Here is a 26,777-nt window from a genome sequence, read left to right as displayed (position 1 = left end):
CATGAGGCATGGCTGCTCTCCACCTCCTCTGCTGTGCTAGGCTTTGGAGTTAGCATGCATGTAAGCGGAGTGCTAAGCTGCTGCACCTTGCTGTTTTGGATGTGTCTGCAGTATGCGGTGTGCTCTCCTCCTGGGTCTTTGCTAGAGTGTGCTGTGTTTTTTTTAGTATTTTATTTCTAACCCTTTCTTTCATTGCTGTCACTGTCCTTTTCCTTGCTGGTGCCATCTCTTTCCATCTCATCACTTCATTGGCTGCTGTAGCAATAGGTAAGATCTTACTGCTGCGACTTGCCCTGTAGTGCCAGCTGTTTGTCTCTGTGCTTGTACCATGCTCAAACTGTCTTAACCAGTATGTTTAATAGCGGCTTATATTGTGAGGTCCAAGGCTTTTTGTACTAATCGTATTGTTGACTTAATCTACTTCTGCTAGAGACCTATGCATTCACTGCCCTCCTGGTAATGCCAGTCCTCAAAAATGGATGTATATTGGGGTTGGGCTAGTAAACTGTCATATTGGTTAATAACTCGGAAGTTGGACTGAGCTATTATTTTGGTCTCTGGTAGGGAGTTTATTGAAACTTGCTTTGGTAGTAATGATTAATACGATTGCTGGCGTTCTTGTCTTTTGATGATATTCATCTGTAATATTGCTAACACAATTTAAAGATCCTAATTCTCTTACCTTTACTGATATACAGTATGTGGTTCTCATTTCCACTGATAACATAGGGTTGAATAAGCTCTAAATATTTTACATTATCGTGTCCCTTTGTTATATACCATATATACTCGAGTATAAGCAGAGTTTTTCAGCCCCCTTTTTTTTTTTTTTTTTTTTTTTTTTTTTTTTTTTAAATAAAAAAAAGCTGAAAATGCCCCCCTTGGCTTATACTCGGGTCAGGGTCCCACAAAATTATTCTCATATTCTCACCGCTTCTCCGTTCTTGAGGTGCCTCAGCTGCTCTTTGTAGACCCCTCCGTGATGGCATCTGATGCATGGGCCTGCTGTCATGTCTTTTACTGCAGTTGAATGCGACGGTGCAGTTAAGCAATCAACTGCTGTAAAGCGCTGACTGCAGCGGTGGCCCTGTGTACAGGATGCTATCACTGAGGAGTCTATGCCTGCGGTCTGCAAGAGGCACCCCTTGATTGCGTCCCGTGCATGGAGCCACCGCTGTAGGCTGCCATGGTGACTTTACAGCAGTTGAATGCTTTACGGCGGCAGCGGTGCGCAAAGCATTCAACTGCTGTAAATCACTGACTGCAGCGGCGGCTCCGTGCACGGAACTTGATAATCAAGGGGTGCCTCTTGCAGACCACAGGCATAGACACCTCCGTGATAGCGTCCTGTACACGAGCCACCGCTGCCGTCAGCGCTTTACTGCAGTTGATTGCTTTACTGCACAGCCGCCGCTGTAAAGCATTCAACTACAGTAAAGACATGGACAACAGCCCCATCAATTGGACGCGATCACGGAGGGGTCTACAAGAAGCAGCTGAGGTCACCGCGGGAACGGAGGACAGGTGAGTTGTTTGTGGTTTTTTTGTTTTTTTTTTTCTCATAAGAGGACAAGGGGACCAGTAGGAGGACATTACTATAGGGTGCATTACTAGAGGGCCCAAGGAAGGGGCACAAGGATGGGGATAGTACAATAACGGTAGGGGGCACCAGGGTGTGGCACTAGAAAGGGCATATTACAATAAGGGGAGGGGGGAGAAGGATGGGGCCCATTACGATAAGGATGGGTACATTACATTTTATTGGGATCTATTTTTATTTTTGAAACTTCCCAGTAGCTGCTGCATTTCCCTCCCTGGGCTTATACTCAAGTTAATTCGGTTTCCCTGTTTCTCGTTGTAGAATTAGGGGCCTCGGCTTACACTCGAGTATATACGGTATGTCACTTCTGCCCAGTATAACATTACCGATGACGTACCCAAAGGAAAAAACAAATCCCAATGTACACACAAAATGTGAGACTGTCTTTTAATATCTTCTGTGATGAGATGGCTTTCTATTTCCAGGCATAAAGCCTGAGTTATTCGAAGATTTTAATGGCATCTTCTCCCCTGTACTGTTTAATTTTAATGCAGTGCTATTAGGACTTTGTGTGGAGCCAAACTGATGAATGCAACCATACCTTGGTCCTGCCTGGCTTTTAATAGTTTGATAATTGGTGGACCGGTATAGATTTGGCGATTTAGGCCCACCAGGTTAATGACCAGATAATACAGAGCAAAGTAAGAAAGGGTCCTCAGTGTCTTAGATAGGCAAGGGCTCATAACCCAAAAGGATTATATAGCAAAGAAGATATTTAAAAAAGTGTACTTTTATGTGCAACTTTCTTCCACATCACTTATGCACAGAGCTAATTTCCACCTAAAATAAGTAGATTGTGAAATGCCATAATCTTTACATTTCTCTATTTTCTCAGGAGGAATGCAGTGGATGCTTTCCGTGTCAATGTCATCCATGCCCGGCAGCAGGTGCGCTCTCCTGTCACCAACATTGCCCGTACCAGCTTCTTTCACGTGAAGCGCTCAAACATCTGGCTGGCAGCAGTCACCAAGCAAAATGTCAACGCCGCCATGGTATTTGAGTTCCTTTATAAGATGTGTGATGTGATGACGGCTTACTTTGGCAAGATCAGTGAGGAAAACATCAAGAATAACTTTGTACTGATCTATGAACTGCTTGATGGTAAGAAGCCAAATTGTTCTCATCTGTCCTATATAGCTTTATTTCAAGCCTTACGGCTAATAGAAAAAAATGTTCTGTTTTATTTCTAGTATGAGTTGGGTTTTTCAGTGTCTTTTTAATCGTTTTGGACTGCCATAGACTTAAACGGCTGTAAGAGACCCAGCATCTGTGGGAGTCAATGGGCACATCCAGACTCCCCACAGAGAAGGTAAACGTGATATATTATCATGTTTGCCTTCCTGATCACTGTGTACATAATCCTGAGCAAGCATTATGTATATAGGAATAGCTGACCTGCTTCCTTCTCTGGACCCAGGGGCTCATGTGATCACTGGGTCTATGGTGAAACTGCTTGGTCCTAGGAGCAGCCTGGAAGCTGAATTCATCCAGTGAGTGGGGCTAATATACCAGCCCCAATTAACGTGTGTATATATATATAGTGTGTGTATATGTGTATATATATGTGTATATATATATGTATATATGTATGTGTATGTATGAGAACTGGTTTAAGTTGGTATTTCCAATTTAATGTGTTTTTTGTTTTTTGTTTTTTTATTTATATTTTTTTTTTTTTTTTTTTTTTCTCCTATAAAAAAAAAATAATTTTTTTTCTCTCTGTACTGTAATAGAAATCCTGGATTTTGGTTATCCACAGAACTCTGAAACTGGAGCATTGAAGACCTTCATTACTCAGCAAGGGATTAAAAGTCAGGTAACAAATGTCTGCAGCTTTATTTTTTTTTTTATTTTTTTGTGGGGTGTAAGAGACATGTTCAGGTGAAAAACATACAACCTAGGCCGTTTTTGTTGGTTTGTTTTTGTTTTTTTTTATAGGCTACCTATTGATCCTAACTTTTACCCAGAAAGAAATCTGGTAATCTGTTTTTCTTTGGGTCTCCCAATGGAGCGACAGACAATTGGGTGTATAGCTTCTGCCTCCGGAGGCCACACAAAGCACCACACTTTAAAAAGTGTAACCCCTCCCCTCTGCCTATACACCCTCCCGTGCATCACGGGCTCCTCAGTTTTATGCTTTGTGTGGAAGGAGGCACACATACACTCATGCATTCTCATATTAGTTATATCGGTTGGAAGAAAAGTGGGGCCCCCGGCATGTTCCCTTCTCACCCCACTACGTCGGCGGTGCTGTTAAGGTTGAGGTACCCATTGCGGGTACAAAGGCCGGAGCCTCATGCCGTTTTTCCTTCAGCATCCCTTAGCGGCTCTGGGAGAAGTGGGATCCTGACCGGTCAGCCAGTTACTGGGACCGTGCTCCCTCCGCAGCCCCTGTGGGAATCTGCCGGACAGGAGTCTATTTATCCTCAGGGACCGGGCCCTGCATCTCTAAGGTACTCTGTGTCCCGATGGGGGCTGTGCATGGAGCGCCCTCATCCCGGACGCTGCAGCAGCTGCTGATTTGTGCAGACCGGCGGACTTCCGCGCCGACCGCGCCTGCTTGTCGGCCGCGGTCTTAAATTTAGTCCCCGGCTTCATTGCGGCCTAGTAGCAAAATCCCGCCCCCGGGCCTGTCTGTCAGGGGTAAGGGCGGGACTGCCGACCTGACGTCTGATGTGAGGGCCGGAGCATCCTGTATGTTTCCTCCCCCCTCACTGATCACTGTGGGGACTCCAGATTCCCGCACTTTTCTAGCGCCGCCCACGGCTCCACTCCTCCCCAGAGAGCTCCGGCAGCCATTTTTTTGACATTCTGCCGGTGGAGGATTTCCAGGAAAGAGCTCTGCAACTCTGGGAGACCTAAGGCAGGGAATCTGGAGGACACACGCTCCGCTTTTTAGCGGTCGGTAAGCCACACCGGTCACCCGGTGCTGGTCCCCTTAGGGTGCCGGAATAGATACTTACATATATATGTATGTGTGTGTATATATATATATATATATATATATTATATATTAATATTATATATATATATATATATATATATATATATATATATATATATATATATATAATATTAATATATAATCTGTTCGGTCGGGCTATATACCTTTTCCCATATACCCTCAGTGATCACTCTCCTAGGAGACAACAGCATGTCGTCCACAAGGAGCAAGGGTGCCAAAGCACAGGGTTATTTTGCGACCTGTACCTCTTGTGCGACTATGTTACCTGCGGGTTCCACCTACCCTCACTGTGAGCAATGCTCGACCCCTGTTTTGCTTGCTCAGCTGGAGCCTCGGTCACTAGTGGGCCCCTCGGCTCAGGTAGACCCCCCCCCCCCCCCCCCCTGCTCCCCCCGTCCAGGCGGCAGGGACAGAGTTTGCCGCTTTTGCTGATAAACTCTGAGTCACTTTCACAATCCATGGCTCAGTCTATGGACAAATGGTCTCCCAAGCTGCTTGAAGCTTTGCAGTCCAGACCGGTCCTTACACAGGTCCCGGGCCCTGTTGGATCGTCCCCTCCAGGCCCCTCTCTGTCCACGCCGCAGCACACTCCCAGGGGGGGCCCTAGGTCTCACGTGGAGGACTCCTGCCCGGACCACAGTCCCAGACCGGCTAAGTGGGCTCGCTGGGAATCTTCCCCGACTTCTTCACGCTGCTCGGGTTCCCAGCTTGAGGACTCTCTGGAGGACGAGGCGGACGTCGCAGCTCAGGGCTCTGACCCTGACGTTGCTCTCAATCTTGATACACCTGAAGGGGACGCCATAGTAAATGACCTTATCTCGTCCATCAACCAGGTGTTAGATATATCTCCCCCGCCTCCACCTGTAGAGGAGTCGACTTCTCAGCAGGAGAAACACCAGTTTCGGTTCCCTAAACGTACACGGAGTGCGTTTTTCGATCACTCTAACTTCAGAGATGCTGTCCAGAAGCCCAGAGCGGTTCCGGACAAGCGCTTTACTAAGCGCCTTACTGACACACGTTACCCCTTCCCCTCTGATGTTGTTAAGGGTTGGGCTCAATGTCCCAAGGTGGATCCTCCAGTCTCTGGATTGGCGGCTAGATCTGTGGTATCGGTTGCAGATGGCTCATCGCTAAAAGATGCCACTGACAGGCAGAGCTCCTGGTGAAATCCATCTATGAAGCCACGGGCGCGTCTTTTGCCCCGGCTTTTGCAGCTGTGTGGGCACTCCAAGCTATCTCAGCTTGTCTGGCTGAGATTAATGCGGTCACACGTAATTCTGCTCCGCCGGTTGCGTCTTTGACTTCTCAGGCGTCAGCTTTTTCTTCCTACGCCATGAACGCAGTTCTAGACTCTGCTAGCCGTACAGCGGTGGCATCCGCTAATTCTGTGGCAGTCCGCAGGGCCATGTGGCTGCGCGAATGGAAGGCAGACTCAGCTTCCAAGAGGTTCTTAACCGGTTTGCCGTTTTCTGGCGACCGATTGTTTGGCGAACGATTGGATGAGATTATTAAGGAATCCAAGGGAAAGGACTCCTCCTTACCCCAGTCCAAACCGAAGAGACCTCAGCAACGGAAAATACAATCGAGGTTTCGGTCCTTTCGTCCCTCCGCCAAGCCCCAATCCTCTTCGTCCAACAGGCCGGAGAAAGGCCAGAGGAACTCCTATGCGTGGTGGGCTAAGCCACGGCCCCAAAAGCCCGCCGGAGGCAATGCCTCCAAGGCGGCCTCTTCATGACTCTCGGCATCCCCGAACCGCATCCTCGGTCGGTGGCAGGCTCTCCCGCTTTTGCGACGCCTGGTGGCCACATGTTCAAGACCGATGGGTGAGAGACATTCTGTCTCACGGTTACAAGATAGAGTTCAGCTCTCGTCCCCCGACTCGTTTCTTCAGAACCTCTCTGCCCCCCGCGCGGGCCGATGCACTTTTTCAGGCGGTGGACGCTCTGAAGACAGAAGGAGTTGTGATCCCTTTTCCCCCCCCAGGAACATGGTCGCGGCTTTTACTCCGACTTGTTTGTGGTGCCAAAGAAGGACGGTTCGTTCCGTCCCGTTCTGGACCTCAAACTACTCAACAGACATGTGAGCATCAGACGGTTTCGGATGGAATCTCTCCGCTCGGTCATCGCATCGATGTCACAAGGAGACTTCCTAGCATCGATCGACATCAAGGATGCTTATCTCCATGTGCCGATCGCACCCGAACATCAACGCTTTTTGCGTTTCGCCATCGGGGACGAACACCTTCAGTTCGTGGCATTGCCTTTCGGCCTGGCGACAGCCCGACGGGTGTTCACCAAGGTCATGGCATCTGTTGTGGCGGTCCTACACTCTCAGGGCACCCTCTCAGATGGCGTGTCAAAACAGCCTTACCGTCGCTCTGGCGACTCTCCAGCAGTTCGGGTGGATCATCAACTTCCCAAAATCCAAGTTGACACCGACCCAATCACTGACTTACCTCGGGATGGAGTTTCATACTCACTCAGCGGTAGTCATGCTACCGCTGGACAAACAGCTTTCTCTGCAAGCAGGGGTGCAATCTCTTCTTCGGGGTCAGTCACACCCCTTGAGGCTTCTCATGCACTTCCTGGGGAAGATGGTGGCAGCGATGGAGGCAGTGCCCTTCGCGCAATTCCATCTGCAGCCACTCCAGTGGGACATTCTCCGCAAATGGGACAGGAGGTCGACTTCCCTCGACAGGAACGTCTCTTTCCCTTGCAACCAAGACGTCACTTCAGTGGTGGCTCCTTCCCAACTCTCTGTCGCAGGGAAAATCCTTCCTACCCCCAACCTGGGCTGTGGTCACCACGGACGCGAGCGTTTCAGGGTGGGGGGCGGTCTTTCTCCACCACAGGGCTCAGGGAACCTGGACTCCGATAGTCTTCCCTTCAGATCAATATTCTGGAGATAAAGGCAGTGTATCTAGCCCTATTGGCTTTTCATCGGTGGCTGGAGGGCAGGCAGATCCGTATCCAGTCGGACAACGCCACTGCCGTCGCATACATCAACCACCAAGGAGGCACTCGCAGTCGTCAAGCCTTCCAGGAAGTCCGACGGATTCTGCAGTGGGTGGAAGCCACAGCCTCCACCATCTCCGCAGTTCACATCCCGGGCGTAGAAAACTGGGAAGCAGATTTTCTCAGTCGTCAGGGCATGGACGCGGGGGAATGGTCTCTTCACCCAGACGTGTTTCGAGAGATCTGTCGCCGCTGGGGAACGCCGGACGTCGATCTCATGGCGTCACGGCACAACAACAAAGTCCCGGCATTCATGGCCCGGTCTCAAGATCAGAGCTCTGGCGGCGGACGCATTAGTTCAGGATTGGTCGCAGTTTCGACTGCCTTATGTATTTCCTCCTCTGGTGATGCTGCCCAGAGTGCTGCGCAAAATCAGGTCCGACTGTCGTCGCGCCATTCTCGTCGCCCCAGATTGGCCGAGGCGGTCGTGGTACCCGGATGTGTGGCATCTCACGGTGGGTCAACCGTGGGCGCTCCCAGACCGCCCAGACTTGCTGTCACAAGGGCCGTTTTTCCATCTGAATTCTGTGGCCCTCAACCTGACTGTGTGGCCATTGAGTCCTGGCTCCTAGCGTCCTCAGGGTTATCTCAAGATGTCATTGCCACCATGAGACAGGCCAGGAAACCAACGTCCGCCAAGATCTATCATAGGTCTTGGAGGATCTTCTTATCCTGGTGCTCTGATAATGGTTTTACCCCCTGGCCCTTTGCCTTACCCACTTTTCTTTCATTCCTCCAATCCGGAATGGACAAGGGTTTGTCTCTCGGCTCTCTCAAGGGACAAGTATCGGCGCTATCCGTATTTTTTCAAAAGCGTCTAGCCAGGCTTCCGCAGGTCCGCACGTTCCTGCAGGGAGTTTGCCACATAGTCCCACCTTATAAGCGCCCGCTGGAACCCTGGGACCTTAACAGGGTGCTAACGGCTCTTCAGAAACCACCTTTCGAGCCGCTGCGGGATGTCTTTTATCACGTCTTTCGCAGAAGGTGGCATTTCTAGTGGCAGTTACATCGCTCCGTAGAGTCTCGGAGCTGGCAGCGCTGTCATGCAAAGCCCCCTTCCTGGTCTTTCACCAGGGTAAGGTGGTTCTGCGTCCTGTTCCGGAATTTCTCCCTAAGGTGGTATCTCCTTTTCATCTCAATCAGGATATCTCGTTACCTTCATTTTGCCCTAATCCAATTCACCAATGTGAAAAGGATTTGCACTCATTAGATCTGGTGAGAGCACTCCGGCTCTACGTGTCTCGCACGGCGCCCCTGCGCCGTTCAGATGCGCTCTTTGTCCTTGTCGCTGGCCAGCGTAAGGGTTCGCAGGCTTCCAAGTCAACCTTGGCTCGGTGGATCAAGGAACTGATTCTTGAAGCCTACCGTTCTTCTGGGCTTCCGCTTCCTTTGGGGCTGAAAGCCCATTCTACCAGAGCCGTGGGTGCGTCCTGGGCATTGCGGCACCGGGCTACGGCTCAACAGGTGTGTCAGGCAGCTACCTGGTCGAGTCTGCACACTTTCACGAAACACTATCAGGTGCATACCTATGCTTCGGCAGACTCCAGTCTAGGTAGGTAGAGTCCTTCAGGCGGCGGTTGCCCACCTGTAAGAGGGGGTCGTTTTCGGCTCTTTTTTTATCGAGGTATTCTTTTACCCACCCAGGGACTGCTTTTGGACGTCCCAATTGTCTAGGTCTCCCAATGGAGCGACAAAGAAGAAGGGAATTTTGTTTACTTACCGTAAATTCCTTTTCTTCTAGCTCCTATTGGGAGACCCAGCACCCGCCCCTGTTCCCTTCGGGCTGTTGTTCTTTTGTGTACACATGTTGTTCATGTTGAATTGTTCTTTTGGTTCATGGTTTCAGTTCTCCGAACATCCTTCGGATTGAATTTACCTTAGACCAATTTATAAGTTTCCTCCTTCCTGCTTTTGCACCAAAACTGAGGAGCCCATGATGCACGGGAGGGTGTATAGGCAGAGGGGAGGGGTTACACTTTTTAAAGTGTAATACTTTGTGTGGCCTCCGGAGGCAGAAGCTATACACCCAATTGTCTGGGTCTCCCAATAGGAGCTAGAAGAAAAGGAATTTACGGTAAGTAAACAAAATTCCCTTCTTTTGGGGGTTTTTTTCCACCGCAAACAAAAATGTTCCCATGAAACTATAATTTGTTTTCACCCTCTTCCACAACCACCCCACTAAAATATTGTTCATTTTAACCCCTTCAGGACATATGCCATATATTTAAATCCTATGTAGTATCCCTGGTTTTGATACAGGCTCAGATGCCGAGCGTGCACATTTCCGCCTGTGGCTTTTAACCAGTTAAATCTTGTCAATTTGACAGCGGGATTTAACACACGCTGGCAGGGGGGCTCGTCATTCCCCGATAAATTTTCATGGCAGCTTAGGGGTAAGCTGATGACCCCTGTTAGGCCTAAGACACACGGCATGAAAATCGGACCGAGTGGAGTGCGATAAAACATCGCATTCGACTCAGACCAATATTACTCTGTCCCAGCACCCATGAGTGATTTATTTTCTCGGCCCCAATCAGACCGAGAAAATAATTGCAGCATGCTGCGATTGTAATACGAGACTTTTTCTCTCACACCCATTCAAGTATATGGGGCGAGAGAAAGATCGCACTGCACTCGCGGTACACCGGTGTACCGCGAGTGCAGTGCGAGAATGGCAATAGCCGGCTACGGAGGAGAGAGGGAGATAAATCCCTCCTCAGTGCCAGCCTGCCCCCCACAGCTGAGGTCCGATCGCAGGATCGGACCTCAGTCGCAGTGACACTCACATGACACTCTGCTCCTGCTGTGCTGCTAGCGCGAGCCGAGTGTCATGCGAGGATCGCATTAGTCCCCGTGTAGCCCCGTTCTTACTGTCATGATCTTCCTGTGAACGGCAACTGCGAGCCTGTGTTCATAGGAAACTAAGGTTTCTTTGTCGCTCTATTGGGAGACCCAGACAATTGGGTGTATAGCTACTGCCTCCGGAGGCCACACAAAGTATTACACTTAAAAGTGTAAGGCCCCTCCCCTTCTGCCTATACACCCCCCGTGGGATCACGGGCTCCTCAGTTTTCATGCTTTGTGCGAAGGAGGTCAGACATCCACGCATAGCTCCACTGTTTAGTCAGCAGCAGCTGCTGACTATGTCGGATGGAAGAAAAGAGGGCCCATACTAGGGCCCCCAGCATGCTCCCTTCTCACCCCACTTTTGTCGGCGGTGTTTGTTAAGGTTGAGGTACCCATTGCGGGTACGGAGGCTGGAGCCCACATGCTGCTTTCCTTCCCCATCCCCATAGGGCTCTGGGTGAAGTGGGATCTTATCGGTCTCCAGGCACTGAGGCCGTGCTCCATCCACAGCCCCTGGGAATCTGCTGGACATGGAGCGGAGTATCCTCAGGGACATGGCCCTGCTACGTTGAGGTACTCTGTGTCCCCGTGGGGACCGCGCACAGACACACGGCAGCACTGCTGGGTGTGTTAGTGCGCCAGGGACGGTGGCGCTGCCCGCACTGGTGCCATCGCACACTACAGCGTAGCTGGGTGTGTTAGAGTATTGGGGGACTACCGCGCTAACCGCCGCTGCCATTTTTATCTCAGGCGCGGCTGGGACTTGTGGTGCGCCGGGGACTTCCGCGCCGACCAGGGCTTATATGCCGGCCGCGCTTATCACTCTAGTCCCCGGCTTGTGCGGCCTAGTCTCACTTCGTTACCGCCCACAGGCCTGCCAGTCAGGGTAAGGGCGTGACGCTGCACAGCACGGCAGCGCTGAGAGCTGGAGTATGCTTTGCATACTCCACCCCTCTCACTGTGTACACGGTGAAACCGGATTCCCGCACTTTCTGGGGCACGCCCACGGCCTCCTCCTCTACACAGGACGCCGGCAGCCATTCATGTCAGTTTTTTCTGTGGCTGAGAAAAGAGACAAGTTTGGGAAGACCCTGGCAGGGATTCTGATGGTCACACAACCGCTGTGAGCGGGCGGTAACAAGCACCTGTGGTGCTGACCCCACTAGTGCCGAAGTGCACATATAGATATATGCTTGTACGCTATACATTGCACTGTTCGGTCGCACTTTTGTATTTTGGCTATATACCCTCCTTGATGTTCGGGGGAGATAACAGCATATCGTCTGTGAAAAACAAGGGTGCAGAAGCACAGGTTTTCCATACAGCCTGTACAGCATGTACGGCTATACTGCCGGCAGGTTACACGGACCCCCATTGTATGCAATGCTCGGCCCCTGTGGCACGTACTCAGCCGGAGTCTCTGCTAATGGTCCAGGTGATGGGGACGGAGTTTGCAGTATTTACTGACAGACTTTCTGAGACTATGGCTATGATACTAGAAGCCTTGCAGTCCAGACAGGTCTCTCAGACCATGGGCACTGTTGATTCATTGCCCCCTGGTCCCCCCCCCCCCAGTTGGTACAACAAGGTGCTCCGGGAGTGTCTACATGGATCCCAGGGTGAGGGGTCTGACTCGGACCGCAGTCCCAGACCCCCTAAGCGACCTCGCTGGGAGCATCCCTCGACCTCACCGCATTATTCAGGGTCTCAGCATGGGGACTCTCTCTATGATGAGGCGGAGGTATCTGATCAGGATTCTGATCCTGAGAACGTTCTCTACCTGGATACACCTGATTGTGACACCGTAGTGAACGATCTTACGGCGTCCATCAATCAAATGTTGGTTTTTTTCTCCCTCAGCTCCTACGCCTGAGGAGTCAGCTTCTCAGCAGGAGAAGTTCCGTTTCAGGTTCCCCAAGCGTACATTGAGTACGTTTCTGGATCACTCTGACTTCAGGGAGGCGGTCCAGAACCACCAGGCTTGTCCAGATATCGTTTTTTCCAAGCGCCTTAAGGATACACGTTATCCCTTCCCTTTTGACGTTGTCGAGGGCTGGGTTCAGTGTTCCAGTGTGGACCCTCCTATCTCCAGCGGCTAAATCCTTAGTTGCAGCGGAAGATATGGCTTCACTCAAAGATGCCGCTGACAGACAGATGGCGCTCTGGTTGAAATCCATCTATGAAGCTATTGGCGCGTCTTTTGCTCCAGCTTTCGCAGCCGTCTGGGCGCTCCAAGCGGTCTCAGCGGCTCAAGCGCAAATTGAGGCAGTCACACGTACGTCTGCGCCGCAGACTGCGTCTTTAACTTCTCAAACGTCAGCGTTTGCGTCATACGCCATTAATGCTGTCCTGGACTCGGCGAGCCGGAAGGCAGTTGCGTCCGACAATTCAGTGGTAATACGCAGAGCCTTGGGGTTGCGGGAATGGAAGGCAGATTCTGCTTCCAAAAAAGTGCTTAACCAGTTTGACAATCTCTGGCGACCGCTTGTTTGGTGAGCGACTGGATGAAATCATCAAACAATCCAAGGGAAAGGATACATCTTTTCCTCAAGCTAAACCGAACATACCCCAACAGAGGAGGGGGCAGTCGAGGTTTCGGTCCTTGCGGGGCGCGGGCAGGTTCAATTCACCTCGTCCAATAGGCCTCAGAAGGATCAGAGGAATTCCGATTCATGGCGGCCTAAATCACGTCCTAAAAAGACCGCCGGAGGTACCGCCACTAAGGCGGCTTCCTCATGACTTTCGGTCTCCTCACACCGCATCCTCGGTGGCAGGCTCTCCCGCTGTTGCGACACCTGGCTGCCACAGGTAAAAGACCGTTGGGTGAGAGACATTTTGTCTCACGGTTACAGGATAGAGTTCTCCTCTCGTCCTCCGACTCGATTCTTCAGAACATCTCCGCCTCCCAAGTGAGCCGAGGCTCTCAGGCAAGCGGTGTGCACTCTGAAGGCAGAAGGAGTGGTGGTCCCGGTTCCTTTTCAGCAACAGGGTCACGGTGTTTACTCCAACGTGTTTGTGGTCCCAAAAAATGACGGGTCTTTCCGTCCGGGCAACAGACACGTAAAAACCAGGCGGTTCCGGAGGAATCCCTCCGCTCCGTCATCGCCTCAATGTCCCAAAGAGATTTCCTTGCATCGATCGATATCAAGGAGGCTTATCTCCACGTGCCGATCGCTCCGGAGCATCAGCGCTTCCTGCGGTTCGCCATAGGAGACGAACACCTTCAGTTCGCGGCACTGCCTTTCGGCCTGGCGACAGTCCCGCGGGTTTTCTCCAAGGTCATGGCAACAGTAGTAGCGGTCCTCCACTCTCAGGGACACTTGGTGATTCCTTACCTAGACGATCTGCTTGTCAAGGCACCCTCTCAAGGGGCATGCCAACTCAGCCTCAACGCTACTCTACAGATTCTCCAGAGCTTCGGGTGAATCATCAATTTTCCAAAGTCAAATCTGACACCGGCACAATCGCTGACATATCTGGGCATGGAATTCCATGCCCAATCGGCGATGGTGATATTTCCGCTGGACAAACAGCGGTCACTGCAGGCAGGGTTGCACAATGGGACATCCTTAGCAAATGGGACAGTAAGTCGGCGTTTCTCGACAGAAACGTCTCCCTCTCTCAGGCAACCAAAGATTTTCTTCGGTGGTGGCTTTTCCCCACTTCATTGTCGACGGGGAAATCCTTCCTATCCCCATCCTGGGCGGTGGCCACGACGGACGCGAGTCTGTCCGGGTGGGGAGCAGTGTTTCTCCACCACAGGGCTCAGGGTACGTAGACTCAGCAAGAGTCCTCCCTTCAGAACAATGTTCTGGAGATAAGGGCAGTGTATCTTGCCCTAAAAGCTTTCCAGCAGTGGCTGGAAGGCAAGCAGATCCGAATTCAGTCGGACAACTCTACAGCGGTGGCTTACATCAATCACCAAGGAGGAACACGCAGTCGGCCAGCCTTCCTGGAAGTCGGGCGGATTTTGACGTGGGTGGAAGCCACGGCCTCCACCATATCCGCAGTACACACCCCGGGCGTAGAAAACTGGGAAGCAGACTTTCTCAGTCGCCAGGGCATGGACGTAGGGGAAAGGTCCCTTCACCCGGACGTGTTTCAGGAGATCTGTTGCCGCTGGGGGATGCCGGACGTCGACCTAATGGCGTCTCAGCACAACAATAAGGTCCCGGCATTCATGGCACGGTCTCACGATCACAGAGCTCTGGCGGCAGACGCCTTCGTTCAGGATTGGTCGCAGTTTCAACTCCCTTTTGTGTTCCCACCTCTGGCAATGTTGCCCAGAGTGTTACGCAAGATCAGGTCCGACTGCCGCCGCGCCATCCTCGTCGCTCCAGACTGGCCAACGAGGTCGTGGTACCCGGATCTGTGGCATCTCACGGTAGGCCAACTGTGGGCATTACCAGACCGACCAGACTTGCTGTCTCAAGGGCCGTTTTTCCATCTGAATGCTGCGGCCCTCAACCTGACGGTGTGGCCATTGAGTCCTGGATCCTAGCATCTGCAGGGTTATCTCAAGAGGTCATTACCACTATGAGACAGGCCAGAAAACCCACATCTGCCAAGATCTACCACAGAACGTGGAAGATATTCTTATCTTGGTGCTCTGCTCAGGGAGTTTCTCCCTGGCCAATTGCCTTGCCTACTTTTTTTCCTTCCTGCAATCCGGTTTGGAAAAAGGTTTGTCGCTCGGCTCCCTTAAGGGACAAATCTCAGCGCTCTCTGTATTTTTTTTTTTCAGAAGCGCCTAGCAAGACTTCCTCAGGTACGCACGTTCCTGCAGGGGGTTTGCCGCTTAGTCCCTCCTTACAAACGGCTGTTAGAACCCTGTGATTTGAACAGGGTGCTGATGGTTCTTCAGAAACCACCATTCGAGCCTATGAGGGATTTTTCTCTCTCACGTCTTTCGCAGAAAGTGGTTTTCCTAGGAGCAGTCACTTCACTTAGGAGAGTGTCTGTCGGGGCAGCATTGTCGTGCAAAGCCCCCTTCCCGGTGTCTCACCAGGTCAAGGGGTTCTGCGTCCGGTTCCGGAATTTCTCCCTAAGGGGTATCCCCCCTTTCATCTCAGTCAGGGTATCCCCGTACACTCTTTGTCCTCATCTAGTTCACCAATGTGAAAAGGATTTGCACTTGATTAGATCTGGTGAGAGCACTCAGACTCTACATCGATCGTACGGCGTCCCTGCGCCGCTCGGATGCACTCTTTGTCCTTGTCGCTAGCCAGCGTAAAGGGTCGCAGGCTTCCAAATCAAGCCTGGCTCGGTGGAACAAGGAACCAATTCTCGAGCTTATCGTTCTGCTGGGCTTACGGTTCACTCAGGGCTGAAGGTCCATTCTACCAGAGCTGTGGATGAGTCCCGGGCTTGAGGCACCAGGCTACGGCTCAGCTTGTGTGTCAGGCGGCTACCTGGTCCAGCCTCCACACTTTCACGAAACACTATCAGGTGCATACCTATGCTTCGGCGGATGCCAGCATAGGCAGACGAGTCCTTCAGGCGGCGGTTGCCCACCTGTAGGAAGGGGCCGTTTTACGGCTCTATTACGAGGTATTATTTTACCCACCCAGGGATTGCTTTTGGACATCCCAATTGTCTGGGTCTCCCAATAGAGCGACAAAGAAGGGAATTTTGTTTACTTACCGTAAATTCCTTTTCTTCTAGCTCTAATTGGGAGACCCAGCGCCGCCCCTGTTTTTTTGTGTACACATGTTGTTCATGTTGAATGGTTGCAGTTCTCCGATATTCCTTCGGATTGAATTTGCTTAAACCAGTTTATTGGCTTTCCTCCTTCTTGCTTTTGCACTAAAACTGAGGAGCCCGTGATCCCACGGGGGGTGTATAGGCAGAAGGGGAGGGGCCTTACACTTTTAAGTGTAATACTTTGTGTGGCCTCCGGAGGCAGTAGCTATACACCCAATTGTCGGTCTCCCAATTAGAGCTAGAAGAAAAGGAATTTACGGTAAGTAAACAAAATTCCCTTCTTCTGCTATAAAGAGCAGTGCTTATTGCAATGAGGCAATGAAACATATCTATCCAAAAAATATCAGTAGACACTAGTGATGAGTGAACTGTTCAGTGCTCGTAACCATTGACGTTCATTGTTCTTTGGTAAACGTGTACTGAGCATCAGAATAGTTACGGGCAGCGAACAGTTTGCTCATCACTAGTAAGAACGTCTGTTCAGGGGGTGCAAAAAATAAGCCCAGATCCTGAAAAATAAAAACGTTATGGTTCTCTGAAAATGGTGCCAAAAGCTCAATTTTTAGGCAATTTTGTTTGTTTTTTGTTTTTTTTTTTTGTCTGAATTTGTTTTACCATATAGTGGATTTTATTTTTTTTTTAATAGCAATTTCACTGCACTTGGAATTTTTTTCCCCATTTTCCAGTACACTCTATGGTAAAATGAATTGCCATTCAAAAGTGCAAGGGGCTCTTGGAAGAAAAAGAGGAAATAAATGGAAAATGGCCATGGCATGAAGGGCTTAAGCAAAGTACAAAATGGCATTCCAGAGTTGTGGCGGACTATAAGAACTCAGCACTACAGTGATGTCTTTACCTCCTTTTTGAAATAATTAGTATTTTAATCTTATTATTGGGTCTTGGTGCTGTAGTTTGCTTTTTTGCTGTGAGTTTTGTAGTTTGATGCACTAACTGCTCTCGTCTGCCTTTTAGCTGCCGCCTTAGACCTTAACTTGACATTTTCTTGTTTTTATCCCTGCGTTTCCTGACCTGCTTATCCGTTCTTCCCACGTTTGCCTATCGTATTGCTTCTCCTCTGCTTCATGTGGCTGGACAATGTAGCATCAGGTAGGAGTGACTGGAATAATGCTGGCTATTATCTGCTGGTGGCTTCTTATTCTATTTGCCTCACAGGCACTTATGATATTTGCATCGATGTGTGTGTGTGTGTGTGTGTGTGGATACCTGGGTTTATAAAAGTAAGGGTGTTTACTAGATTGGTCTTAAGTGTCAAATTGTTGGGTGACCCAACTCAGTCCCACTTTTCTTCCATGCAAGGCAGTCGCTGATTTTCTTATACACTATAGCTGGATGCAGTACTTTGTCTGTGAGGAGTATACCTCAATGACCTGAGATGGGAATACCCTTTTTAAAGGGAACCTGTCACCAGGTTTTCCCCTTTTATATGCTGCGGCCAGCACCAGTAATCGCTTATATACAGCATTCTAGACTACTGTATAGACGTGCCCAGGACGCTTTGTATAATTTAATAAAAAGCCTTTATTTTACCTACCTAGAGGACGGTCGGGTCCAATGGGAGACGTTGGTCTCTGGGCCGATACCTCCTCCATTTTGTGCAGTCGCCGTCCTCCTTCCTTCCCAGCCCTGTATGGATGACGCGTCCTACATCATCCACACAGAGGCCTCCATTGCGGTCCTGCATATGCGCACCTTGATCTGCCCTGCTGAGGGCAGACCAAAGTACTATAATACGCAGGGAAAGGTCAAATACTGCCACTACATGCATACTGCAATACTTTGATCTGCCCTCAGTAGGGCAATTGAATCCTATATGTGGATGATGTAGAACGCGTCATCCACATGGGGGCTGGGAAGAAGGACGGTGACTGCACAAAATGGAGGATGTGCCGAACCGAGAACAGCAACGCCCAGTAAAGCCAACCGTCCCTAGGTGATTATAATGGTCTTTTTTATACGTTATACAAAGCAGTCTGGGCTCTTATGTACAGTATTCTAGAATGCTGTACAGAAGAGCTCACTGGTGCGGACTGCCGCTTATAAGGGAAAAACCTGGTGACATGTTCCCTTTTTAATCACTGCTCATACAGTGCTCACTTTTTGTACTAAGAATCCTCTATCTTCCACATTGTATAATCAATCACTCTTGGGAATTTCCAGATAACATTGACTTTTTTTTTTCTCTCCACCCCTGTGTTCTGTCAGACCAAGGAGGAGCAGTCTCAGATCACCAGCCAGGTGACGGGTCAGATTGGCTGGCGTCGTGAAGGGATCAAATATCGTCGGAATGAGCTTTTCTTAGATGTTTTAGAGAGCGTTAACCTACTAATGTCCCCTCAAGGTCAGTACAGTGTAGAATGATGTGATGAGTTGAAAGTATGCTAGAACTACCTATGGATCTAACATGTGACTTATCCCTTCTACAGGGCAGGTACTCAGCGCTCATGTGTCTGGGAGGGTGGTTATGAAGAGCTACCTGAGCGGTATGCCCGAATGCAAGTTTGGAATGAATGATAAGATTGTAATTGAGAAACAAGGCAAAGGAACGGCTGATGAGACCGGCAAAACGTGAGTGTGAAGAACCACTCTGGCTCTATGTAGAGTTCCTATATGCACCAGATGCATGTGATGATAACCTTTATAAGGTACAGAGAGGTTGTATAAACCTTTTAGGTGAGGAGACTGTAAGGGGAATCTCCTTAATCAATGGATTTTTGCTTTAGAAAAGAAGCGTACTTCCATGTCTTAACACCATTCGGGATATAATCTCACTGTAATTATATTCTCCGTTGGGGTTTTTTTTTTGTGTGGGGGGGGGGGGGGGGGTGTTCTGATTTTGGCTGTTCTACCCACATGTGACGTACTATTCCAGAATATAGAAAGGAGAATGCACTCTGATTAAGGCTGGGTTCACACGTAGCGATGCAGCAGCAATCACCATGGGCGACCTGACCTTATCAGGATTGGTGCTGCGTCGTTACATGGTCGCTGGTGAGCTGTCAAACAGGCAGATCTCACCAGCGACCAGTCACCAGCCCCCAGCCAGCAGCGACGGGTGGAAGCGGTGCTGCGCTTGGTAACTAAGGTAAATATCGGGTAACCAAGGGCTTGGTTACCCGATAATTTCATTGGTTACCAGCGCACACCGCTTAGCGCTGGCTCCCTGCATGTCAGAGGACACATCGGGTTAATAAGCAAACCCTTGTAGGTCTGTTGTCCTAATTTGTATACCAGCAAGTAATTTATAAATGTGAAGTTTGGGAGCTTTTATTTTCTATACTGGATTTTCTATTTTATTTTTTTTTACTGTTGCTACAGACCAGTTCCTTTCATGTGAATGGGTTTGGATTTCTAAAAAGCCGCATGTTGGTAAACTCCAGTGTTCACGGTTTCTGGGGTCCTTGATATGCTGCATGTGTTTTTTTCTTTTAAGATCTATTAAAAGTAGTGTTTGTGGGTGGGTTTTCTCCTTCCAGTGGGAAACAATCCATTGCTATTGATGACTGTACATTCCATCAGTGCGTTCGGCTCAGCAAGTTTGATTCGGAACGCAGCATCAGCTTTATTCCACCCGATGGAGAGTTTGAACTGATGAGGTAAAACTTGTTTCCTTTCTTTTATACTTCATTACGTTGTTTGGACAATCCAGACTTGATCTATTTTCAGCATTTATTTTTCCAGCATTCCCTCTGTGCCTTTTGTCCCTGAAAATAAATGCAAGGTCTGTTAATCCCTTAAGGACCAAGCCAGTTTTGTACCTAATGAGGGGCCATTTTTTTTTTTTTTTTTGCAATTCTGACCATTATCACTTTGAGGTTATAACTCTGGAATGCTTCAGCGGAATGTGGAATGAAAAAAATGTATCATTATACTTAAAAATGTTGCACTAGCCCCAATGTATTCACTTTTAGAAGAAATAACACAACAAATTGGACCCCAAAATTGGTTATCCAATTTCTTCTGAGCTCACGGATACCCCACATGTGGTCAGAAACCTCCGTTTGGACAAATGGGAGCACCTGGAACAGGAGGAGTAATATTTGATTTTTGGAAAGTAAATTTGGCTGAAATAGATTGCAGGAGTCATGTTGCATGTGTAGGGCCCCTAAGGTACTTAATAGCAGAATCCTCCTACAAGTGAAGCCATTTTGGAAACTAGACCCCTTTTGGTGAGTACCCTGAACCCCCGGGTGCTTCACTGAAGTTTATATCGTTGAGCTGTGAAAATGAAAAAATACATATTTACCACAAAATTGTTACTTCAACTAAATAGCTTTTTTTTTTTTTTTTTTCCCACAAGGGTATCAGAAAAAAATACACTATATAAAATTTATTGATCAATTTCTTATGAGTACGCAGATACCTTATATGTGGTGGAAATTAACTGTTTGGGCGACTGGCAGGGCTCAAAAGGGAAGGAGTACCATTTGACTGTAAAATTGGCTGGAATCATTAGTGGACGCCATGTTGAGTTTGGAAAGCCCCTTAGGTGCCTAAACAGTGGAGCTTCCCCAAAAGTGACCCCATTCTGGAAACTAGACCCTTCATGACTTTTTCCAGGGGTATAGTGAGCATTTTGATTCGACAGGTAATTCACAGAATTTGTTAATCTTAGGGAGCCACGCCACAGTTCAGTTTATGCTGCAGAGAAAAGAAGCACAGTGGGCCATGGGATTTCTAAAAATCAGTCCATTGTGCTTGTTCTGCACAATGCAGTCCTACCCCCCTCCCCCACCCCCACCCCCTGCATGTTCTAAGCTGGCACCCTCTAGTGACTATCATGTGGCACTAAAGGGTGCTTAGCCTTGTATTTAGCCAAAAAATAAGTAAATAAAAAAAGACGTGGGGGGTCCCCCTCATTTTTGACAGCCAGCTTAGGGTAAAGCAGACAGCTGCAGCCTGCAGTCCCCGGCTATCGACTTCACCTTGGCCAGTAATCTAATTTGGAGGTTACCCCATGTTGTTTTTTTTTTCCGTTTTTTTTTTTTTTCTAATATAAAAATTTGATTACCAGCTAAGGTAAAGCAGACAGCTGGGGTCTGGTATTCTCAGGGTTGGAAGGTCCATGGTTATTGCCCCCTTCCCAGCCTAAAAATAGCAGGCCGCAGCTGCCTCAGAAGTGGCGCATCTATTAGATGCACCAATCCTGGCGCATCGCCCCAGCTCATCCCAATGCGGTGGCAAACTGGGTAATATATGGGATTGATACCAGCTCTAATGTCACCTGGCATCAAGCCCAGAGGTTATTGATGTCACAACGTTTATCAGATACCTGACATCACTAACCCAGTCAGTAACAAAAAAAACCTAAAATTATTTGAAAAAATGCTCCCCAAAACATTCCCTCTTTCACCCATTTATTGAGGAAAAAAAAAAAATCCTGTCTGCTGTAATCCAATTTGGAGGTCCCACAACGACTCTGGACCTTCTAGAACAGAGGTTCCCAACTCCAGTCCTCAAGGCACACCAACAGTGCATGTTTTCAGGATTTCCTTTAGTATTGCACAGGTGATGGATTCAGCACCTTTGCAGGTGATTAAATTATCACCTGTGCAATACTAAGGAAATCCGGAAAACATGCACTGTTGGTGTGCCTTGAGGCCTGCAGTTGGGAACCTCTGGTCTAGAATATGGGGGCACGCTCAGATCGTATCCCTCATTTTCTGGAAGAGCAAGCCCTGCATGTGAGCAGTGTGGGTGCAGTCATCTGAGAATACTGCACTCACACTGCCCTGGTCCAACCGAGGGCAGAGTGACCTACAGTAACCTCATTCCAGAATGAGGGGCACGCTCTGAGAACATATCCCCCATTTTCTAGAACAGCAGGCCCTCCATGTGAATTGTGGCTGCAGATTACTGCACTCGCGCTCCCCCGGTCCACAGTACAGCAGTATGAGCTGCAGAAAGCTCAGCGTCCCTGCTTGCAATGAGCCGGCTGACTGTGCATGTAGCCGCCGACTGCGCATGCAGCCGCCATCTCTTCAGAAGGAGGAGGGATCGCGGGGAGCGTAGCAACAGCAGGTAGCGGGGTTTACCTGGGGACGACTTTTCTGTCGCATGTGACGTGACGTGTCACATACTACAGAAATGAGAGGAGGATGATGAATGCTGCAGGCGCACTGGTTGTTAGCGCCGCCATCTTGGAAAATTGTGAAGGGGTCGGGGGGCACTTTAGCAACACCGGGGGACTGGAGGGGACCCGGGGAGGAGATTTATCTCCCATCTGACATGTTTGATCTTGCCAGGTGGGAGATAAAGTGAATAGCGCTCTCCAGCATCGGAAAAGCTCCAGGGTTTCAGCTACCGGGGGTAGCTGAGACCCTGGAGATCACGTTTTCTCCGGTCACGTGATGATCACGTTACAGTAAATGACAGCGCTAGTAAAAAATTATTTTTTCTGACTGCTGTTTTAAGACGATCTGGCATAAGTACCCTATTCTGCCGTCGTTTTAATCTGTGCGGCGGTCGTAAATGGGTTAAGTTGACTACAACTGTCTTCACTTTTAGACAGTGCAAACCTATACTACTCTACTAGACAGTCTTATATAATGCGGAAATAATGTGTTGCAGTTTAAGCCACGACTGCTTTTCTGATAGGTCATGCCCTTTTTATTCTGTGAGCTGTAAAAAGGACACATGTAGTGCAAGTGGTTTAATAAAAAAAAGCCATCATTCTGGTGCAATATATTAATCAGAAAGGGGGGGGAGCCAGCACTGCTTGAAAATTGGCATGCGAAAAAATTAAGTGTAAATTCACAAATAATTCCAACTGTACTACAATGCAAAATGACATTTTTAGCAAAAAATTGATCAACCTCTTGAGCCACCCCTGCCACGTCACGGCAAATCTCAATAGGGGGTCCTACTCTCTATTTCCATTGTGCTATGCGGCCTCAAATTCATTAAAAGTAGAACCATATACATAGAGTAGGATCCCCCTATTGAGATGTGCCACAGCGTGGCAGGAGTGGCTCAAAAGCTTTATCAATTTATTTTTTTTTTTGCTAAAAATCTCCATTTTGCATTGTAGTACAGTTAGAATTATTTGTGAATTTACACTTTTAATTTTGCATACGCCATTTTTCAAGCAGTGCTTCCCCCCCCCCCCCCCCTTTCTGCAATATATTAAGTGTGCTGTATTGTTTGAACCCTAAATCTCCTATTTTATATTAGGTATCGAACCACAAAAGACATAATCCTTCCATTCCGTGTCATCCCACTGGTTCGTGAGGTGGGGCGTACTAAGTTGGAGGTTAAGGTGGTCATTAAATCCAACTTTAAGCCTTCTCTGCTGGCTCAGAAAATTGAGGTACGATATAGATAAGTGCTATGAAAAACTTTTGAATAAATGTTTAATGGCAGTTAGCGGGAATTGAGGAGAAATCTCAATATTAGTCTTTTGAGTATTTCCGTATTTTGTAGCTATAGTTTTATTTCTTTATAGTGGTGGTTTTTGTGTTTTTGTTTTGTTTTTTTTGGTCAACTGTTCATACACTTAAATAGCTGATTGCTCTATAGGTTCGAATCCCAACACCACTCAACACAAGCGGGGTGCAAGTCATTTGTATGAAGGGGAAAGCCAAATACAAGGCCAGTGAAAACGCCATCGTCTGGAAGTGAGTGATTTTTAAAATACAGTATTAGATTAAATATTTGATTTGTACGCCTAGATTTTTGTTGTTGGCCCTGAAAAACACTTCTCACCTCTCCTAAAGATGGCAATTAAAATGTAGAATCACCCCTCCCCCCACACAGACTGCTAGAACAGGGAACAGAAACCCTTGTTTTAGGGGTAATTTAAAGGGAGAGTAGATAATGACTAATTGCCAATCTATTTAACGTTCTCTGGAATTGAAGCTCAGGGGCTGTTTCTTATTTGGTATGACCCCCAGCATTTAAATATTAGCTAGGCATTTAATGTTTTCTAGTGGTTAACCCCTTTTTTTTGAATACATGTAGTATTCAATCCACAAGACTTTTAAGGCTGGAATCACACTTGGGCGTGTAAAATCGGTCCGATTCTCATGCCAGAAAGTCGGACGATTTTAGTTCACTTTTTATCAGTGTGCTGTCACTGTGCAATCAGTTTTCACCCTCAGCAGCTGCTACTCATGTACTTATGTACAGGAGTACAGGAGCATTTACATTATTTTCTGCTACTTGCTAGAAATCTATTGTGAAAAACGCATGTCACTAGGATGGTCCGTATGCACCCATAGACTTGCATTGGAGAGACTCGTGCGAGAAACTCACCAAAACGCAGCATGCTGCGAGTTTTTTGTTTTTGTTTTTTTTTTTTTTATTTCCCCCCTTCCCCCCCCCCCCCCCCCCCTCTCAGTCCGATTTGGACTGAGTAAAAAATAGATGGGAGCTGCCTCATTGGAGTGCAACGAGAATTTCTAGCATTGCACTCCTGCGTGTTAATCGCAAGTGTGAAGCCGGCCTAAATTAAATTGTTGCCAAGTCCATTAGGTTTTCAGAAAGCCCTTGTCTCAGATTTTCATGACATGTTAGGATTTGATTCACAAATAAGATCAAATCCTAACAATGAGGTCCTCATTTCCAGTGAATCCGCACCACTGATGCCAAACAGATAAGTGAATTTGGCCTAATAGTGGTATAAGCCAAATTCAGCAAGAAGGAAATAAGCAAAGGCATTTTACTTCTTACACCAAAAAGAGGGTTTTTAAGTGACTTTTTTTTCTGCAATGTAAAGTATAATGTTGACTGTGAGGTGAGCCCCTTGACCACATTTTAGGTACATTGTTTCAGTTCTAGCTTTAATATAATTTTATATTTTTCATGTTAATGGCGTTAACTGTTATTTTTGTGACTCTCCTGTAAACGATAAAGAAAAGTAAAACCTAGGGTAAAGGGCCTTAATCATTTGGATCACAAGCAGATAAGCGTGATAGTTAACATCTTCTAACACTTTATCATTTAGGATAAAACGAATGGCTGGAATGAAGGAATCGCAGATTAGTGCTGAGATTGAGCTCTTGCCGACCAATGACAAGAAGAAATGGGCACGTCCTCCTATTTCCATGAACTTTGAGGTAAGGTAGAATCTTTAATAGGGCGATTAAAAGGATGACCTGAAAGTGCAGTTGCCTGTACTAACCAGTATGGGTGGTGGTTTTTATGGGGAAGTGCTTGAATCTCCTTACTATTGGCACTGGTTTTACTTTAGCCATAGCCTTGCATCCTTTATCGCAGGCAGTGTACATAGGATATGTTTGTAAAGATTTGACATTGCTTTGTCTCCTTCTCTAGGTCCCCTTTGCTCCGTCAGGACTCAAAGTTCGTTACCTGAAAGTGTTTGAGCCGAAGCTGAACTACAGTGACCACGATGTGATAAAATGGGTGCGATACATTGGCCGTAGTGGAATCTATGAGACACGTTGTTAATGCATCAATACTTAGAGAGGAGGGAGCCGCTTCCATTGTTAAAGCTGCCCCCATCACACTACATTCCGATGGGGTGACCCCAAGTTACAAAAGGGAGGCAATTCTCTCAGGCTCTGAAGAGTGGAAAATGCTCCTTACTTTCTTGCTTCTTCCGCCCGACCATTACAGTCATTTGGCTCATTAATCCCATTCAGTCTGGAGGCTCTGCACACAGATTCAGCTTTGGAGAGGTTAACCACAGTTGGAGATCTCCCAGTGTAAGGGATCTCCTTGTCCACCTTGCTGCTATGTGGTTTTATTAAAACCCTTCTGACATGCAGCCGCCCCTGACCTTGTATACCACCATACAGTCTGTGATAATGCTGGCAGATAGTATTTCTGAATAGTGTAGTGCTTCCTGCACGCTTCCCATCACATCCCTCTTACCAGTAGCTAGCAGCGTCATGTTTACTGTGTTCAAGTATTTCTGTTTGTCATTAACTATTAACGATGTCGCAGGCCAGCTCAACAAGAGGGCAATGCTGAGTTCTGACATCAGTATATGGGATAAGAAGTCACAGAAAAGATCACTCTACTTGGAGGGGGGGGTTACTTCTATGTTTTGACCAAATCTATGGGAAAAGGGTTTGTCATGGCGTGCATAGAGAAAAAAAACATATCACTGCCAGTGAGCAGTCACTAATCCTAAGGCGGCATGGATGGGATCCTGTAGCTATCACTGATGTGATTTGTGTGGCCCTGTGACCCCTCTCTCATGTCCCTGTACTCCTTGTGCTGTGATTTTTCTGTTTGTTTTTTTTTGTTTTTTTTTTTGTTTGTGATGGTCGAATAATAAACAGTGTAGAAAATCAAGCGGTTGATTTATTTTCTTAATTTGTAAATTCAAAATGTTTAACCAGTGTACCCCACTTAGCTTATTCTGCAGAATTTCCTCACGTAATCCATAAATATGGCACGTGTGTGTGTGTTTGTGTGTGTGTGTTTTTATCATAACTTTGTCACCAAGAATTTTGCATAGGTTTTCTATCTGGTTTAGATCAGGGCTCTAGGCTGGCCATTTCATTGTTTCAATGTTTTCTTTTTCAAGGTACTGCTTTACTCGTTTTGCTGTGTGATATGAGGCATTGTCCTGCATGAAATTTGCTGGCTGAGTGAATGCTGTATCAGAGGTCCAACTCTTGCTGCACATTTGGGGACTTTTTAACACACTTTGGCTTCAGTC

General features: G+C 47.9%; 1 protein-coding gene across 1 annotated transcript in view; it reads left to right on the top strand.

The window, feature by feature from the left end:
• AP2M1 (adaptor related protein complex 2 subunit mu 1) overlaps positions 1-26,407 on the top strand; it is a 40,637-nt gene extending 14,230 nt beyond the window's left edge. Inside the window, exons 3-11 of the mRNA XM_075340365.1 lie at positions 2,436-2,701; positions 3,334-3,416; positions 18,353-18,488; positions 18,574-18,715; positions 19,624-19,743; positions 23,321-23,456; positions 23,666-23,763; positions 25,092-25,203; positions 25,421-26,407. Of these exons, the coding sequence (XP_075196480.1) occupies positions 2,436-2,701; positions 3,334-3,416; positions 18,353-18,488; positions 18,574-18,715; positions 19,624-19,743; positions 23,321-23,456; positions 23,666-23,763; positions 25,092-25,203; positions 25,421-25,555 (1,228 nt within the window). The 3' untranslated portion in view covers positions 25,556-26,407. The remainder of the gene's footprint in view (positions 1-2,435; positions 2,702-3,333; positions 3,417-18,352; positions 18,489-18,573; positions 18,716-19,623; positions 19,744-23,320; positions 23,457-23,665; positions 23,764-25,091; positions 25,204-25,420) is intronic.
• Positions 26,408-26,777: the final 370 nt, after the last annotated feature.

Source organism: Anomaloglossus baeobatrachus, chromosome 3, assembly GCF_048569485.1.
Source record: "Anomaloglossus baeobatrachus isolate aAnoBae1 chromosome 3, aAnoBae1.hap1, whole genome shotgun sequence".
NCBI lineage: Eukaryota > Metazoa > Chordata > Amphibia > Anura > Aromobatidae > Anomaloglossus > Anomaloglossus baeobatrachus.
Note: the sequence above shows the minus strand (reverse complement) of the source record. Positions and strands in the feature narration are given on the sequence as shown.